The 14,434-nt window shown below is 42.6% G+C and overlaps 1 protein-coding gene across 1 annotated transcript in view; it reads left to right on the plus strand.

The window, feature by feature from the left end:
• Nucleotides 1–14,434, plus strand: part of LOC138199813 (ryanodine receptor 3-like) — a 91,581-nt gene that overhangs the window by 10,557 nt on the left and 66,590 nt on the right. Inside the window, exons 2-4 of the mRNA XM_069152030.1 lie at nt 6,790–6,909; nt 10,149–10,253; nt 14,023–14,037. Coding sequence (XP_069008131.1) covers nt 6,790–6,909; nt 10,149–10,253; nt 14,023–14,037 — 240 coding nt within the window. The remainder of the gene's footprint in view (nt 1–6,789; nt 6,910–10,148; nt 10,254–14,022; nt 14,038–14,434) is intronic.

Consider the following 14,434-nt stretch of genomic DNA (forward strand, 5'->3'; position numbering starts at 1 on the left):
GTTTGCTTTTCTGTCTCTCTCGTTCTGTCTGTGCACTGAGGGCAGCATGTTCAGCAGTTTGCCTCAAGATGAGCATTAGCACACAGAAACACTGAGTCATGAGAACAAAGCTTCACTCCTCTGGTCCAAAGGTTCTTCTTTTTTCTTTTTTTCCCCTCTCTACTGGTGTCACAGCCACAGTGTGAGAAAGCATTAAGCTACAAGTCTATGAATCACTCAGCAGAGAGCTGTGATCTCCACCAGAATATTCTGGAAAAAACATTTTTCAGTGCTTCCTCTGAGACCATTATAGGAAAATATGGTACCTGTGTTTTACGACCTTGTTGTTGATGACCATGCAGATAGTCTCGATCCACTGTCACTGTAGCATCATGAGCCACAGTGTAACTGCCAAAAATAATTTTGTGGGTGCAGTTAATACTTTGTTTTATTGTGTTTCTGCTCTGGTGACTTCTTTGGCCGAAGGCATTATTATCAGCTTTATTGGCCAAGCATGCGAATGCGTACAAGGAATTTGGACTATTTCTTGTTTCTCTCAATGAATCATAAAAGTAGACATAAAGCAGAGGAATATCAATTGCTGAAGTATACGCAAAACTTTTTGTTCAATTCCTTCAAACGTATATCAAGTGAGTCTGGACAACTTAAAGGCAACTTGACTGGTTGGCAGAAGTATGCAATCACTAGGTGGTACTTCAAATTTAAATGTGCATACATGGGGACATACAGGATGTATTTCATGGTTAACAACGTTAATTAAATGATGCCTTTGGGTGTCCATGCAAATAGTTTCAATGTAATTATTGGTGTTGATGAAACCATGATGACGCCCTGATTGGATCCCAATTGACAAACATAATACAACCAGACCCAAAGTTCTGATGGTTCAGAGGTAGACGGAGGTTTCCCGATTCCCCAATATTTTTTTATAGTGCGTCATTTTAGACTGCAGCTCTCTCCCCTCCTCTTATGTTACTGCTGTGGATAGCCTGCTAATAGATCTGGGAAACACCAGGTCTCTTTCTGCACCTGCACTGAGTGTTGCTGTGAGCCTACAAAGTCAAGACAGGAGAGTTTGCTCGTAGGAGGTACAACCGCTGCCCAGCTGCATTTTGTTCTGCAGTGCCCGACCAGCTGTATCAATCTGTCCAGAACAAACTGTCAGTGTGTGAGCCAGCCTCTGCTCACCGGCAGAGGAATACCAGGTACACTGTACCATGATGTTTCCTTTCCTTTCCTTTCCTTTCCTTTCCTTTCCTTTCCTTTCCTTTCCTTTCCTTTCCTCTCCTCTCCTCTCCTCTCCTCTCCTCTCCTCTCCTCTCCTCTCCTCTCCTCTCCTCTCCTCTCCTCTCCTCTCCGGGGGCCGCTTGGTATCACCCTCGGATCAATTTACTGTTGATCCACCAGATTCTTTGGCACGGGATCAAGTTAAAGACGAGAGAACAAATCTGACCTCCAGAGCAGAACCCTGCTGCAGCTGCAGGAGTGAAGTCTGGATTTTTATCACCACAAGTCTTTTCTTTGATGGGATATACTTAGCAACGGCAATTTCTTCTTAGCGAGAGGTGTAATTGACTTTTCTTCATGAACTCTTTTTTGATATTTACATGATCTCTTGCACCAGCATTTGTGACTCATGTACACAGACAGTTTTTGCAATTCAGCTTTATGAGCAAGTTTAATTGACCACATTGAGACAGAATTCGGTGTGAACATGGATGCATGGCTGGTGGCTTCAAAGCCAAATCTGTTTCATTGATTTTTAACAGGAGATGACAGAATAATGACACGATTTGCAGTGCTGTTTTTGTCCTTTTGGAATTCACTGTATTCCCCAAAAGTTAATATGCAGGTTTAGTATTGTATTTGTGTGTTTTACTTCCTATATTTTAAGTATTTATGCTGTAAACTGTAGTATCTCCTATGGAATATGATGAGGAATGGTGATGCCATGAGTACAGTGTTGGGTGTAAGATAGTGCAAGCAGTGACAATACAAGCCTTACGGGAGGCATTGGAGCAACACATGAAATACTGGAGCAATTCTTTTGCCGTTGCACTCGGTGCTCACAAACAGCACCATGAGCCTTTTCCTCTCTCGCTCCGTTTTGTTTGTGTCTCCAAGATATTTTGCGGCTCGGGCTTTACAGTAGTTATTGTGACGCCTCCAGGATGTACTGTACAAGCGAATATATTGCCAAAGGACCTGTGCGGTGCATGATAAGGTGGTGAGAGCCTCCATGAGCTGATGGCATGCAATGTACTGCACTACCTGCTCAAATGCTGCAGACATTTCTTCGAACCAAAGGTGCGTCTATACTCCAGGCTCCTCCTGAGCGCATTTAGATTCAGATTGCTTTTTGTTATTCCAGTAAAAGAAAACCTTCCAAAATGACATGAAGTCACACTCAACAAAACCCCTGGATCTCTCAACTGCTGGAATCAAATCCCACATATGTGGCAGTGTACATTATAACAGAGCTGGGCAGAAACAAGGAGGCTGGAAGAGAGGAAAAGAGATGCTCTTCAAATAAGTGCACACTTATGAGTGCCCTATGGTGCAAGGATTATTTTTTCAAAAGCCTTTAAAACCCATTACCTGCCTCTAACCTCTGTAATCACTGCTAGCTATCATCAATAATGATCATTTATTTAGCAGAAGTATTATTGGTGAACAAGCGCAGTATTTATCAGCAACAAGTCGTCATCTCAGCCTGAATAAACAGTAACGCTCAGAATTGCGATCGTCCTCCTGCAGCAGAGACTTTGGGTTTGTCTCTGCGTCTCCATGCGAACATCTACGACAAACATCAAACAAGCTCTGATGCATCAGGAGAGCGTGATTGGTTGAAATCGCAAAACTACACTGAGTTGTCATCAGAGTCCGTCCGTTGAGATGCTCTCGCACTAGTCATACAAGTCTCAACGGGGCGAGGGAGACCTTTATGGTATTGTTGTAGTGTGCGCACACACACACACACACACACACACACAGACAGACATATACACAGTGGCGATGACAAATACATGGATTTGCACAGAGCAAAGGAAGTGTGGAAGAGGGAGTATTATGATTCAGTCCCACGCTGCGCTCTGAGACTCGCTTCTCATATTTGAGCACACTTGAAAGAATTATGTTTTCTTTAAAAGCACCAAGAAAGGGCTAAAGTCCCTTTTATTATTCATATTATGCTTTATATTTATTTTTCTAAAAATGTGAACTGCAAGTACAATAGTACTGTTAGCATTTAAACGGGTAATTTTCCCAACGCTAAACAATGAACACATTGGAACATGCTAAAACTCCTCGTTCCATGAAGTTCTAATTTTATTTATCCAACTTTGGACAAAAAAGTGAACTTTAGTTCTCTTACAGCTACATTTAAAAAATGAAGCAAAATTTAAAAAAAAAAAAAAAATAGTCATGTTGGGGAGGTTTTATTTTAGTAGTTTGTGTTGTAACAAAAGTCATTGTGATTTTGAATCATAGTTTCATTCATCTGGCAGAACCCAAAAGTTTCACTTTCTCTTTGGCTCCCTGAGGCACTCTGGTTCGGCTCAGCCTTTTAAATTGTTTCTATAGCGATGTAATACAGAGAGCTTTAGACGGGTGAAAGCTGCCGTATCCCCTAGAGTCAGATTTTTTTTTTTTTTTTTTTTTTTGTTCTTCCAATTTTGTACATTGACCCATCTCAAATTTAGAAAATCTTCTTTCTGTCCAGGCAGACTGACATCACTTAGTGCTTCTATTTATGAATAATTCATAGCCGTGAGCGTCCCCTGACCCCTCCTGTGTGGAAGTCGGGTATAACGGTGGGACGGGAGAGAAGGAGTGGTTGGCGACAGAGGGACTAAGAGTGGATTCCTGGGAATTGTGCTTCAGTGGTGAGACGGAGGGGAAAAGGGCCAGTTGTGGGCTAGACGGAGACATGAGACTTTCTCTGATTCAAAAGATGTGTGTGTGTGTGTGTGTGTGTGTGTGTGTGTGTGTGTGTGTGTGTGTGTGTATCTTGGCACCCAGACAGCAAATGCGATGTATGGATCGATACTCGTGTCCCAAATTAACCTTTTCTGTATGCGCGCTGCCTCAACAGCGAGACTGATTACATGTTGTAACGTATCCGAGTGTTGTTTTGCCATTGAGGACTATTAATTTCAATTTGCATCCGAGCTGAATAACATTTTCATATTGATCTAAAACTGTTATCCAAAGTCTCCATAACGGTCCCACGAATGGCACAATCAATTCTCGCAGTCAAATACATGTGCTGCTGTGCACACTGTGTACTGCACTGTACATTGGCAGTCTTCATCATTATAAATGCACACGTGGGGTGGGTGATGGAGCCATCATATTTTTTGAATGGCCTATGTTTTGTCACAATTAAGTGCCTCCAGGAAATGGTGATCAATTTTGCAAAATTCCAGTGTTTTTTTTTTCTTCCACAAAACATTTACTCAACTGAAGCTCCGCTGAAAGTATTACGGAATAAAATAACCTTTTATTAACAAAATGAACACCTCATTTACAATCAGCAAGGCTCTGCTCCCTCTCATCTCACCGTCAAAACAAACTACATGGAAGCTACCTGGAAAAAAAAAACCTGGAAGTGACCAGATGTGTTGTTATTGTGCATACAGCAGGTCTACGTGTTGAATTAATAATTAAAAATAACAAACATTAAAGAACCTATTTTTCCCTCCTATTCTATAGAATACGCTATAGTTAAAGATTGTAAAAAAATAACATATTTCTGCCAAATGCCCAATCTCACAATGTCAATGACGGTGAAAAGAAAATCCTGAATCCACCACAGGATTCAGACCTGCTCCAGAATTTGATGCCTTCCACCAATTTTAATGAAAATCAGGCCTGTAGTTTTTCATAATCCAGCTGACAAACAGATAAACAAGCGCACACTGGTGGCTCTTTCTGTTTTTTTTTTTTTTTTTTTTTTTTTTAACCGTCTTCACAGACGGACTCACGATGTGCTCAGAATTACAATCTCTCCTTGAACCACATCTGAGGCGCACGTGAGCATCAACACAAAAATAAATGTGCCACGTGTGCGGCGTGTGAGCCCCGAGCCTCGTCACATTGATTTTCACGCAGCGCTTTGACACGCACTAACTTAAAAAAAATAAAAAAATAAAAAAGGATCAGATGCTGGTGTTCTTTATTCCTCTCTCTCTCTGCTGGGCTTTGTGCTGCACTGTAATGGAGTGCTTTACTGTTACTACTACTACCGCTGCACTCGGCTCTCAGCACAATCCCCCTCACATCAAATAATGCAGCTGGCAAACCCCCCCCCCCCCCCCCCCTCCGCCCCACCACATACACCTCCACACACCACCAACACCTTCGCTAACGTTTGTAACTGACGAACACGGAGGCAGAAATCAGGCTCTTCATCTGAGCTGAAGATTTAAGTCTTCTATATTAATGCAGTCTGTTCATGACTTTCTTCAACATAAACACAGCGCTGTGGATAACGTGCCGTTAATCACTGACCTTAATCAATGATTCCTTATTCTCAACTCCCTTCTGTATCAAGATACCAGCGGCTGTTTCATGTCGTAATATTGTCTTTTAAAAAGTGTCTCATTCAGATATCGGCATAAAACAAACACAATTATTCGAAAAAATATGTCTGAGCGTTGTATTTAGATTTGAGAGATACATGCACAGAAACAATCTCACAACTAATTACTAATGCAGCATCAAAGCCACGCGGCGCCTTGCTTCACATGCAGTACATAATTGAATTCATTTACTGAGACCTTTATTTCCTCTTAAAGCACGAAACGCTTCAGCCAATTGCCTCAACCTCATTTCTATTTAAACAGTGTAAACAGCCGAAAGCAGGTCGACTTAAAGGGATCGGCTGTGCATAGTCTCTGTTGGATCATCACATTTAGTGAAGAAAACACCCTCAATTAGCCGAGCTGAGGCAGAGAAAACGGGATAAGTTGCATGGGATGGGAAATATGTTGAGTGTTCAGTTTTATATTGGAGTGCACTATGGTTTCCTATCTTCATATGGAAGGTTTAATGATTCAGTCCTTTTAGATTCAGTGTCGTGCTCGAGGACGCCTTTAATTCATCTTTTTTATTAATAAGGAAAACACACAATAATCAACATATCTGTAAACATGCTGGTATTGGGCAACTGGCTGATTTACAAGTGAACCCTGTGATGATAAAATTACAGAGAAGTTGGCATAAATGAGAAAATATTCATTTTCAAGGCAGTGCACAAGTTATTAACATTGCAAATAAAATCCACTATTAAGCCACGCAAGCAACAAAATACATATAAGCAATAGTGTTTATAAGTGTGTTCATAGCGAAATCCATTAGTGAAACTAATTCTAACTGCACCGCTTGGTTAAAAGGTTAAAAGATGATTATCAGTGCAGCTACAACAAAAGGTTTTAGATTTTAAAAAGTATAAATTATGCAGCAACACATTTTTTTCTGTTATTTTGAAAAAGCACTTCTCGTGGTAATGATTGTGTTTTTGAGAGGTGTCTGTTTTCCTGCTGGTGTTCTCCCTCTGTGGGGGGCGATGACCAGAGAAGGAACGCTTTTCAGGCCACAGTGGTACAAGAGTCCTCTTTGATCAATGGACTATAGGTTGGGCACGTGTGTGGGTGAATTGGGTTTCTCTCAGGACACCACACACACACACACACACACACACACACACACACACACACACACACACACTCTTACTCCTCCAGTGTCTGTACCTGCATGCACAGACTGAAGTCTGTTTTGTCTTGACAGGATGATGAAGTGGTGCTTCAGTGCGTGGCCTGCATCCAGAAGGAGAATCGCAAGTTCTGCCTGGCTGCTGAGGGGCTGGGCAACCGGCTGTGTTACCTGGAGCCCACATCCGAGGCGAAGGTAAGCACACGGACTCCACTACCTCTGACGATCCTTCCACATGTGATATTTACGTGGAACACAGAAATGCATGTTTTTTTTCCCCCCGCTCTGCTCCTTGATCAGAAGTCTTGATCATCCGCCTCCTCTGACGCAGTTGTATGATCGGCTTTACAGCGTGTTCACACACGTGCACATTCAGATACCAACAATAATCAAGAAATGTCACACGAAGCAGTTTGCAGATAAGTGAACCGAATGAAAGGAGGCATTCATCCAGACAGAAGCTCCGGGGAAACCAAACATCCATTTGGTTCATTGTTGTTGAGTTCCAACAAACAATCAGAGAAGCCGAGCGGAGACGCACAGAGAGGCGGGAACAACATCCGCTGCGTTTCTTTGAAAGGTTCGGTGACTTCGTCACATCTGTGGGCCAGCGTCAGATGATAATTCCCTCAAATGACACCCCTGGATCTGTTTGATGGATTATTTCATGAGCAGATCTGTTGTTGGCTGTAATTGCCTCCAGTTTTACTGCAGCTGAGCAGCACATTTGCAGCTACAGATTCATTTGCTGGTTTGTGTGACGAAGTGCAAAGTTTTAATGACTTAGATTTAATTGCTTTCCTTTGTAATCAGTGTGTTGCCACACAAAATGCACACATTACCGGGCACGCTCTCAATGTTTTCTATTCAAGTGATCCACTTATTAGACAGAAATGTCTGAATTATGATTGGGTGTGAGAGAGACTCGTATCAATCGCAGCGCTCTCACGCCCCACTGGATGCTGCCGCTCTGCTGCTAATCTGGCAATAATGCTTTCCTGTAGCAGAGCAGCTGTTGACAGACGGCCTTGTGGGCTTCTGCCACATCGATTGTCTTCTAATCACGATCGAATTAGTATCGTCTGAGATTCATTTCAGACAAACTAAGACAGCGGGCATATCTGAGACAAAAAGACTCTTTTCAGGCAAACAATGTGGATCAAGGTTTGTTGTGTGAGCAAAGATCCATGTTCTGCTGGCGTTTATTATATTCTCCCCTTCGTTGTCACCATCAGTGTATGTATGTTGAAGGGGGGAGGAGGGGGAGGGGTAGGTTTTCACTCTGTATTGGATGGTAATTATACCTGACAGGAGTGATGGATGTTCTCCCTATCAGGCACTTTGTCTCCATTGCGCGCCATTTCTATGAAATAGATCGGGATCAACAACAGAGTCGTGAAAAAAATTCCAATTTAGAAGTGGCCGACTGAACAGGAAGCCTCTGTTCTTTGGCGAACTAGTCTAGTGATGCGCCACGGCGCCACGACGACAGGATGAGGGTTGATTTAAAGTGTGCGCAGTTTAAATGGCAACATCAATCAGCCTGTGAGAAGCCGGTTGATTGTGATATACAACCAGCAGCTCTCGCCTGCCAGAGACTCAATATTGTGACCACTGGAGGAATGCCCACATACCATTATGGCATTGGTGCCGTGCCGTCGTTGTGAATAGAGAAACGAGCAGTGGCCGATTGATGTTTGTAACTTATTTATTTAAGGTCCTTTTCTTCTCCAATTAACAGTTTCAGCACCTCATCCAATTACGCTGAAAACTAATTGCAGAGTATGAAGTCACCTCCTCGGAGCGATCAGCGTTAACCCTTTCTGGCCCTCTCTCCAGAGACAGAAATATAGATGTGATCTATTGTTGCTCGTCATCCAGCCTGGAGAGGGCAGAGGTCAGCTGTTAGCCACTCAGAGAGACGAGCGTAGGGCTCGATTGCTTTTCATCAGAGCCCTTATTATGATTTCTTCAGAGCGAACGCTACATGGGCGAGAAGCATCGGCCGAACACGGTTATACTGCATCCAGACTGAGGGAGATTTATGTGGAGGCAAATTTACTGTGAAAACTGTTTGATAGTTTGGGAAATAAGTTTATTCTTGCCTAGATTTAAGGGGAGATGTGGTCAGTAAAATTCACATCTCATTGTTTAATATCCTTTTCATGTGTTATCTGTTAAAAAAACATTTTAAAAATTAAAAGTTTTGGTTTTATGAGGGATTTTGTGTGAGACTGTTTCTCCGTGTCCCTGTGAAGATGTCTAATGCTTTCAGTCTTTATGCTAACTGAAGCTTACTTCCCTGGCTGTCGTTTTATATTAAATCATACATAACTGTATCCACTTATACCAAACGAGACAGATGAGATATTCTCAACCTTAAAATTACTATGGCAAACACACTAACACTACTATATTAGCTTTCGTTTGTGTTGTGATATTTCTTGCTTTAGTTTTGGTTCTGCTTTTGGTCTCCACCACCTACTGAAGTGTCATGACGCTTTAGCCACTAAATTCTCAACTATATGTATTAACAAGGTGCTAAACCTTTCTGTTAAGTTGTCAAGTGTTTGAAGCATTTCCCCCCTTCCTGCCTTATTTAAGCCAGTAGCGAAACTGGGTTGTGGGAAGTTTTTAAATGAGGTTAGATTTACCTGTGTGAACCACTTTGGGAGGATACTCGGTAAGGACGCCAGGGAGCGTGCTCATGTTGGAGTCATTTATCTTGTGGCCATATTCCCCCACAATATCTCCATCGCTGCTTTCCTCATTCTGTCAGTGAAACGCCTGACCCCTCCAGTACTGCCCTGCTTTGGGATGCAATTTGGCATCATTTTTTCCCAATAGTTCTCTGTCCAAGATCTGACTTATCTGAGAGCAGACTGACCTGAGAGCACTTAATCTGTTTTTAAATTAACCATTCAATGGATATCGCCCACTCAATTAAGACAAACTCTGTTTCAAGTGAGGTAGAAATGCTGCAGTCAGCATAGATTTTATGAGTGGGCACCTAATCAAAATATCCCTGTAGATTCAGGGAACAGATTTATTTTTTCTGGCTCTATGCAGATGTTTTGCTTAAACTGCAAAAAGTTCTTAAAGCACTAAATCAGAATTAGTTTTGATGGGCAGGAGGACAAGTGGCTGTGGTAATGTTTTCATGATGTGCTGGGCCCATTTAAGTAGGATGTTGCAGCAGGGTTGTTTTCTGAGGTTGCTGCTTTTATAATGACGGACTCGACTGTTTGCTTTCACACGTTCTGGTCAGAACAGGTCAGGAAATATATTTACTTACTTGAGTTGAGTTCTACACAATATAAAAAGAGATTGCAGGGGAAAAACTGGGAATTGTAAATAAAGTTAGTCTTAAAAACCTTGAGAACCTCTTGCCGTGTTCATTTTTAACCCGAGAGCCTCTTTTTCTGTTGTTGCAGTATGTTCCTCCAGACCTCTGCATCTGTACCTTTGTACTGGAACAGTCTCTGTCTGTGCGGGCCCTGCAGGAGATGCTGGCTAAGAGCGGACAGAACAGCGAAGGGGTGAGTGATGGAAAATACAAATGCTAATACACACGCGCACACACACACACACACACACACACACACACACACACACACACACACACACACACACACCCAGACAATCCACACTTCAACTGTTCGTAAGCCATCATGTGATGTACGTCCTGCTCTGTATGTTGGAATGAATGCAGTCATCTTAAATTAAATGTTCTTTAAACTTGTTAAGTCACTCGAAGAGATTAAATGGAAAAAATAGAGTCATTACAGCGGCCCGGGGACCCTGACTGCAGAGAGGTCGAGGCCGCCATGAATATTGATGAGGATGGAGGGGATGGAGGGGATGCCCCGGCATTACCGCCGCATTTCCTCAAGCGCTGTTTGCCCATTTGATTAACACCAAGGCTTGAAGAACAAACGGCATCATTTAGCCACTTTAGTGAGATATTTTCTTTTGTAAAAAATAAGCATCCAAATACAGGCAAAGAGAGCAACTGGCAGCAGATTTGGATTGAAAGAGGAGTGTTCAGTGAAGGGAATCTGCACATTTACTCGGTACCATGTGGCTGAATTTGTTTTTTGTTTGTAATCGGCGCTCGTTCATCGCTGGATTTTAGCTCCTGATGTTGTTCCAGTTGTCCTCTTACAAGTGTGTTTCTTTCTCTTTTGCATTGTTGTGACCGATGTGTAATTCTCCCATCTTTATCTTCTGTTTTTTGTTTATAATCTCCATCTTCCGCATGATAGAGTCGTGGCCCGGATCGATGGGTATGTTCACCGCTCATACCATTCCCCTTCATCCCTTCATCCCTTCATCCCTTCATCCCTCATGCACGACGCAGTAGATAAGTTCGAATACATCATTTGTTTTTCTATCCTCCTGTCATTGGTCTCCTATGGTTTGTCCCCCACAACCCGTCACCACATTCATTAGACATCACTGTTTATCGCACACCTAAACACATGCTTTGAATTCACGGCTAGTTGTATGGATTGTTTTTGTGCGATAGGAGATTCTGAGCTCCTAGCGAGACATCAGAGACAAAAATGGTTTTATATAGACTTCCCAAAGCGGTTTGCTTTAAACATCACTTCTCACACAGCTCACTTTTCTGCTGCTGGAGAACTAGAGCGACTTCCAAGGCTGGATTAGCGTCAGATTAACATTTGTCTTGTCCTCAGGGGACTCGGATGGATGTTCATTGCAGTATCATTTGATTTGTGCAACCGTCCGCATCGGATAAGCTCTCATTTGTCACAGTATCTTCTTCTGATCACTGTGGCTCTGTGCTATGAGATGCTATGAGATGATGCAAACATCTGAGGTGACTCGAAGATTTCTGCAATCAGACAGAAAATGACCACGAGTGATTTAGTCGGGAGCCTCAGTGCGAGCTGGCAGGAAAATTACGAGGCACAGCAGAGAAAAAGGGGGCTCAAAATATTTAACGCTAGATTAAAGCTCAAATGAAAATCTTTAACTGCTCGTCCAGTCTCATCTCTCTTGCACCAGCACCTTCTTAAGGCCTTGAAATAACACTCGCATGTTTTTTTTGTTTTTTTTCTGCTACAGCACAGAAATGAATCGGACACCAATTTACATTTTATATTTTTTGGCTTCATGACGTCGCCTCTTGTCTTTGCATCAATTTGGAATACTGTTACTTCTCCGTCTATGTAGATGGAACACATGTCGCCAATTTGCAAATCTAATCTCTTCATTTTGAGCCATATTTACATAAAACACAAACAACACCCTCGTATCAGAGGCAGACAGTCGCACTGACTAACAGCCAGACTACAGCCTTGAGCTGCCGATTTTTAACAACAACCCAAATTGGCTTTCCTGCTAAAGTCTCCTTCTTGTCTAATTTACCAACCTGATCACGTGTCTTGACCCGCACCGGCTGAATAAACCATCACAGACATCCGCCGAGGAGTTAGCACTAGCCATTCATCAGGTCGTCTGCATCTCTTTAAACAGAATACAAATTTACCTGCAAATTTCACTTAGGTCAGTTTATTTGCTGCTAACGGAACAGGCCTGCCCATGTTAGCTCAGCCCGTCAGTCAAACACGGCTTCAGCTGGCAGAGAGGCGAAGTTTTTCTGATAGACCCTTTTTTCTTCCTAATCTATAAACGGTACCTTTTAAAAACCACATCGACCTTATCCGTGACTGCAAAAGCGGCAGGACTAAATGTGATTTTAGTTGGACTTGATTGTCGATTTCATACTTTCTATAGTTGATTTATTAGCAAGCTTTTATTCCTTAACCTTTAACACCTTATGTGCCTTTTGTAGCAAACACGGCAGTCACTGTTGGATTGTCCATTTGTAATTTCAGTGCATTCTCTCCACTCACGTATATCTGTTTTCGATATTGTCCACCAATTCATCATTCTTCGCCTGCGCTGAAATGTCACCGGAGGAAGCACCATTAAAGGGGAAATGGAGGTTGAATATGTCTCAGCTGAGGCTCTGAGATCAATAAGTCTTTGAACAGATGGGCTTATCAATAGACAGCGGCTGGAGCAAATGAGCAGCTTCAGGCGTTTTTTTTTTTTTGCCGGAAGGCGCCGAGACACGGAGGAAACCGTGAAGGACCTGCAGAGACGACACGCACGACAACAAGTGTAAATGGCGACGCCCATCTGGTTCGGCGTCCACTTCTCTTAGCTCATCTGATGTGAGCGGACCCGTTTTAGAGGTCGGTGGTCAAAAAGGGCAAATGATAGGATCAGTGGTGTCACACACACACACACACACACACACACACACACACACACACACACACACACACACACACACACACACACACACACACACACTGTGTATGATATGAGGATGTCACTCGTGGTCAGTTGGATGTGAGATACAGGATGCAGCCCGTTCCTTCTCTTCTCGCTCTTTGATCGAAACGTCTTCTCCTTTTATGGTTCATTGATCCGAAGGGTAATACAGCTTCGCTCATTTCACTTGCTCAGGGTGTATCGAATTTTCTGCTGCGATGTGTCGCCACACTTAGAAGATTCTTTTTTTCTTTTTTTTTTATCAATAATGCTGTGCCCCAGTGTTGGGATAAGGAAGCGAGTGTGGGGCTTGGGGTTTATTGGTTGTGGTGATTGCAGCTCGGTGTGCCTCGCCGCATTAAGCTCAGTACTTCAGCCAGCATATAGCAGTATAGCCAGCAGCACAGAAGAAGCCTGGAAGCCAGTGCTGCAGTCTGCTCGACACAACTGCATCAAATCACAGGCCGGCTATTGTCCCAGTAGCCAATCGAAGAGAGAGAGAGAGAGCGAGAGAGAGCGAGAGAGAGCGAGAGAGAGGGGAGGGGGGGGGTAAAGAGAGGGGGAAAGAGAGAGAGAGAGAGAGAGAGAGACCCACAATGAAACAGAAGAAAAGTGAGATGCTGCATGGGAGGATGTTTTCATGAACCACTGCTGTGATTCATGTATCTCTCAGATGTTATATGACTATAATTTTGTACTAATCTACATGATGGACATGCGCTTTGATAGATACATAACGTTAGTGTCCTGCTGTGCTTGTAGTTTCAGTGTAATTTAAAATTTTGATGGTTAAACATGGCTGTTTGGCATTGTTTCAAAAGTGATTTCTCGATGTCATGCCTATGGCATTGCTCTGCAAAATGCCAAAAGTCAACTTGTTTCCCTCCATCTCCAGGACTTTAATAATTTGTACCAACGATTGTAATGAGGCAGAACAGCTCAGGAGAACATAAGTTCTCTCTGAATAATGACACTCTTTCTTACCTTAATGCTTCCTAGAGGCTCATAAGGAAGGTGAGTAACATGAGAGTTGCTTGCTGAAGACAAACAACAAGAAGTCCCAGTGCATCTCTCCTATTAAGCAAAATTTGATATACAATAAAGTATATCTATCTATCTATCTATCTATCTATCTATCTATCTATCTATCTATCTATCTATCTATCTATCTATCTATCTATCTATCTATCTATCTATCTATCTATCTATCTATCTATCTATCTATTTATCTATCTATCACTGTAGAGACACCATTTGTCCTCCTCTTCAATCTCAACCCCCTCCACCCCCCCAAAAAAAGAGTTATTACCTGCTAATACTGACATTGACAGTAGTTGTGCATCGTTCCCACATTCCTGTAGTCGGAGTGCTGGTAAAGATGACCCCGTATCCTGTTCGCTCACGGATACAG

The sequence above is a fragment of the Embiotoca jacksoni genome, unplaced genomic scaffold (genome assembly GCF_022577435.1).
Source record: "Embiotoca jacksoni isolate LCO1_2020_lvr unplaced genomic scaffold, fEmbJac1.0.p SCAF_18, whole genome shotgun sequence".
Classification (NCBI taxonomy): domain Eukaryota; kingdom Metazoa; phylum Chordata; class Actinopteri; family Embiotocidae; genus Embiotoca; species Embiotoca jacksoni.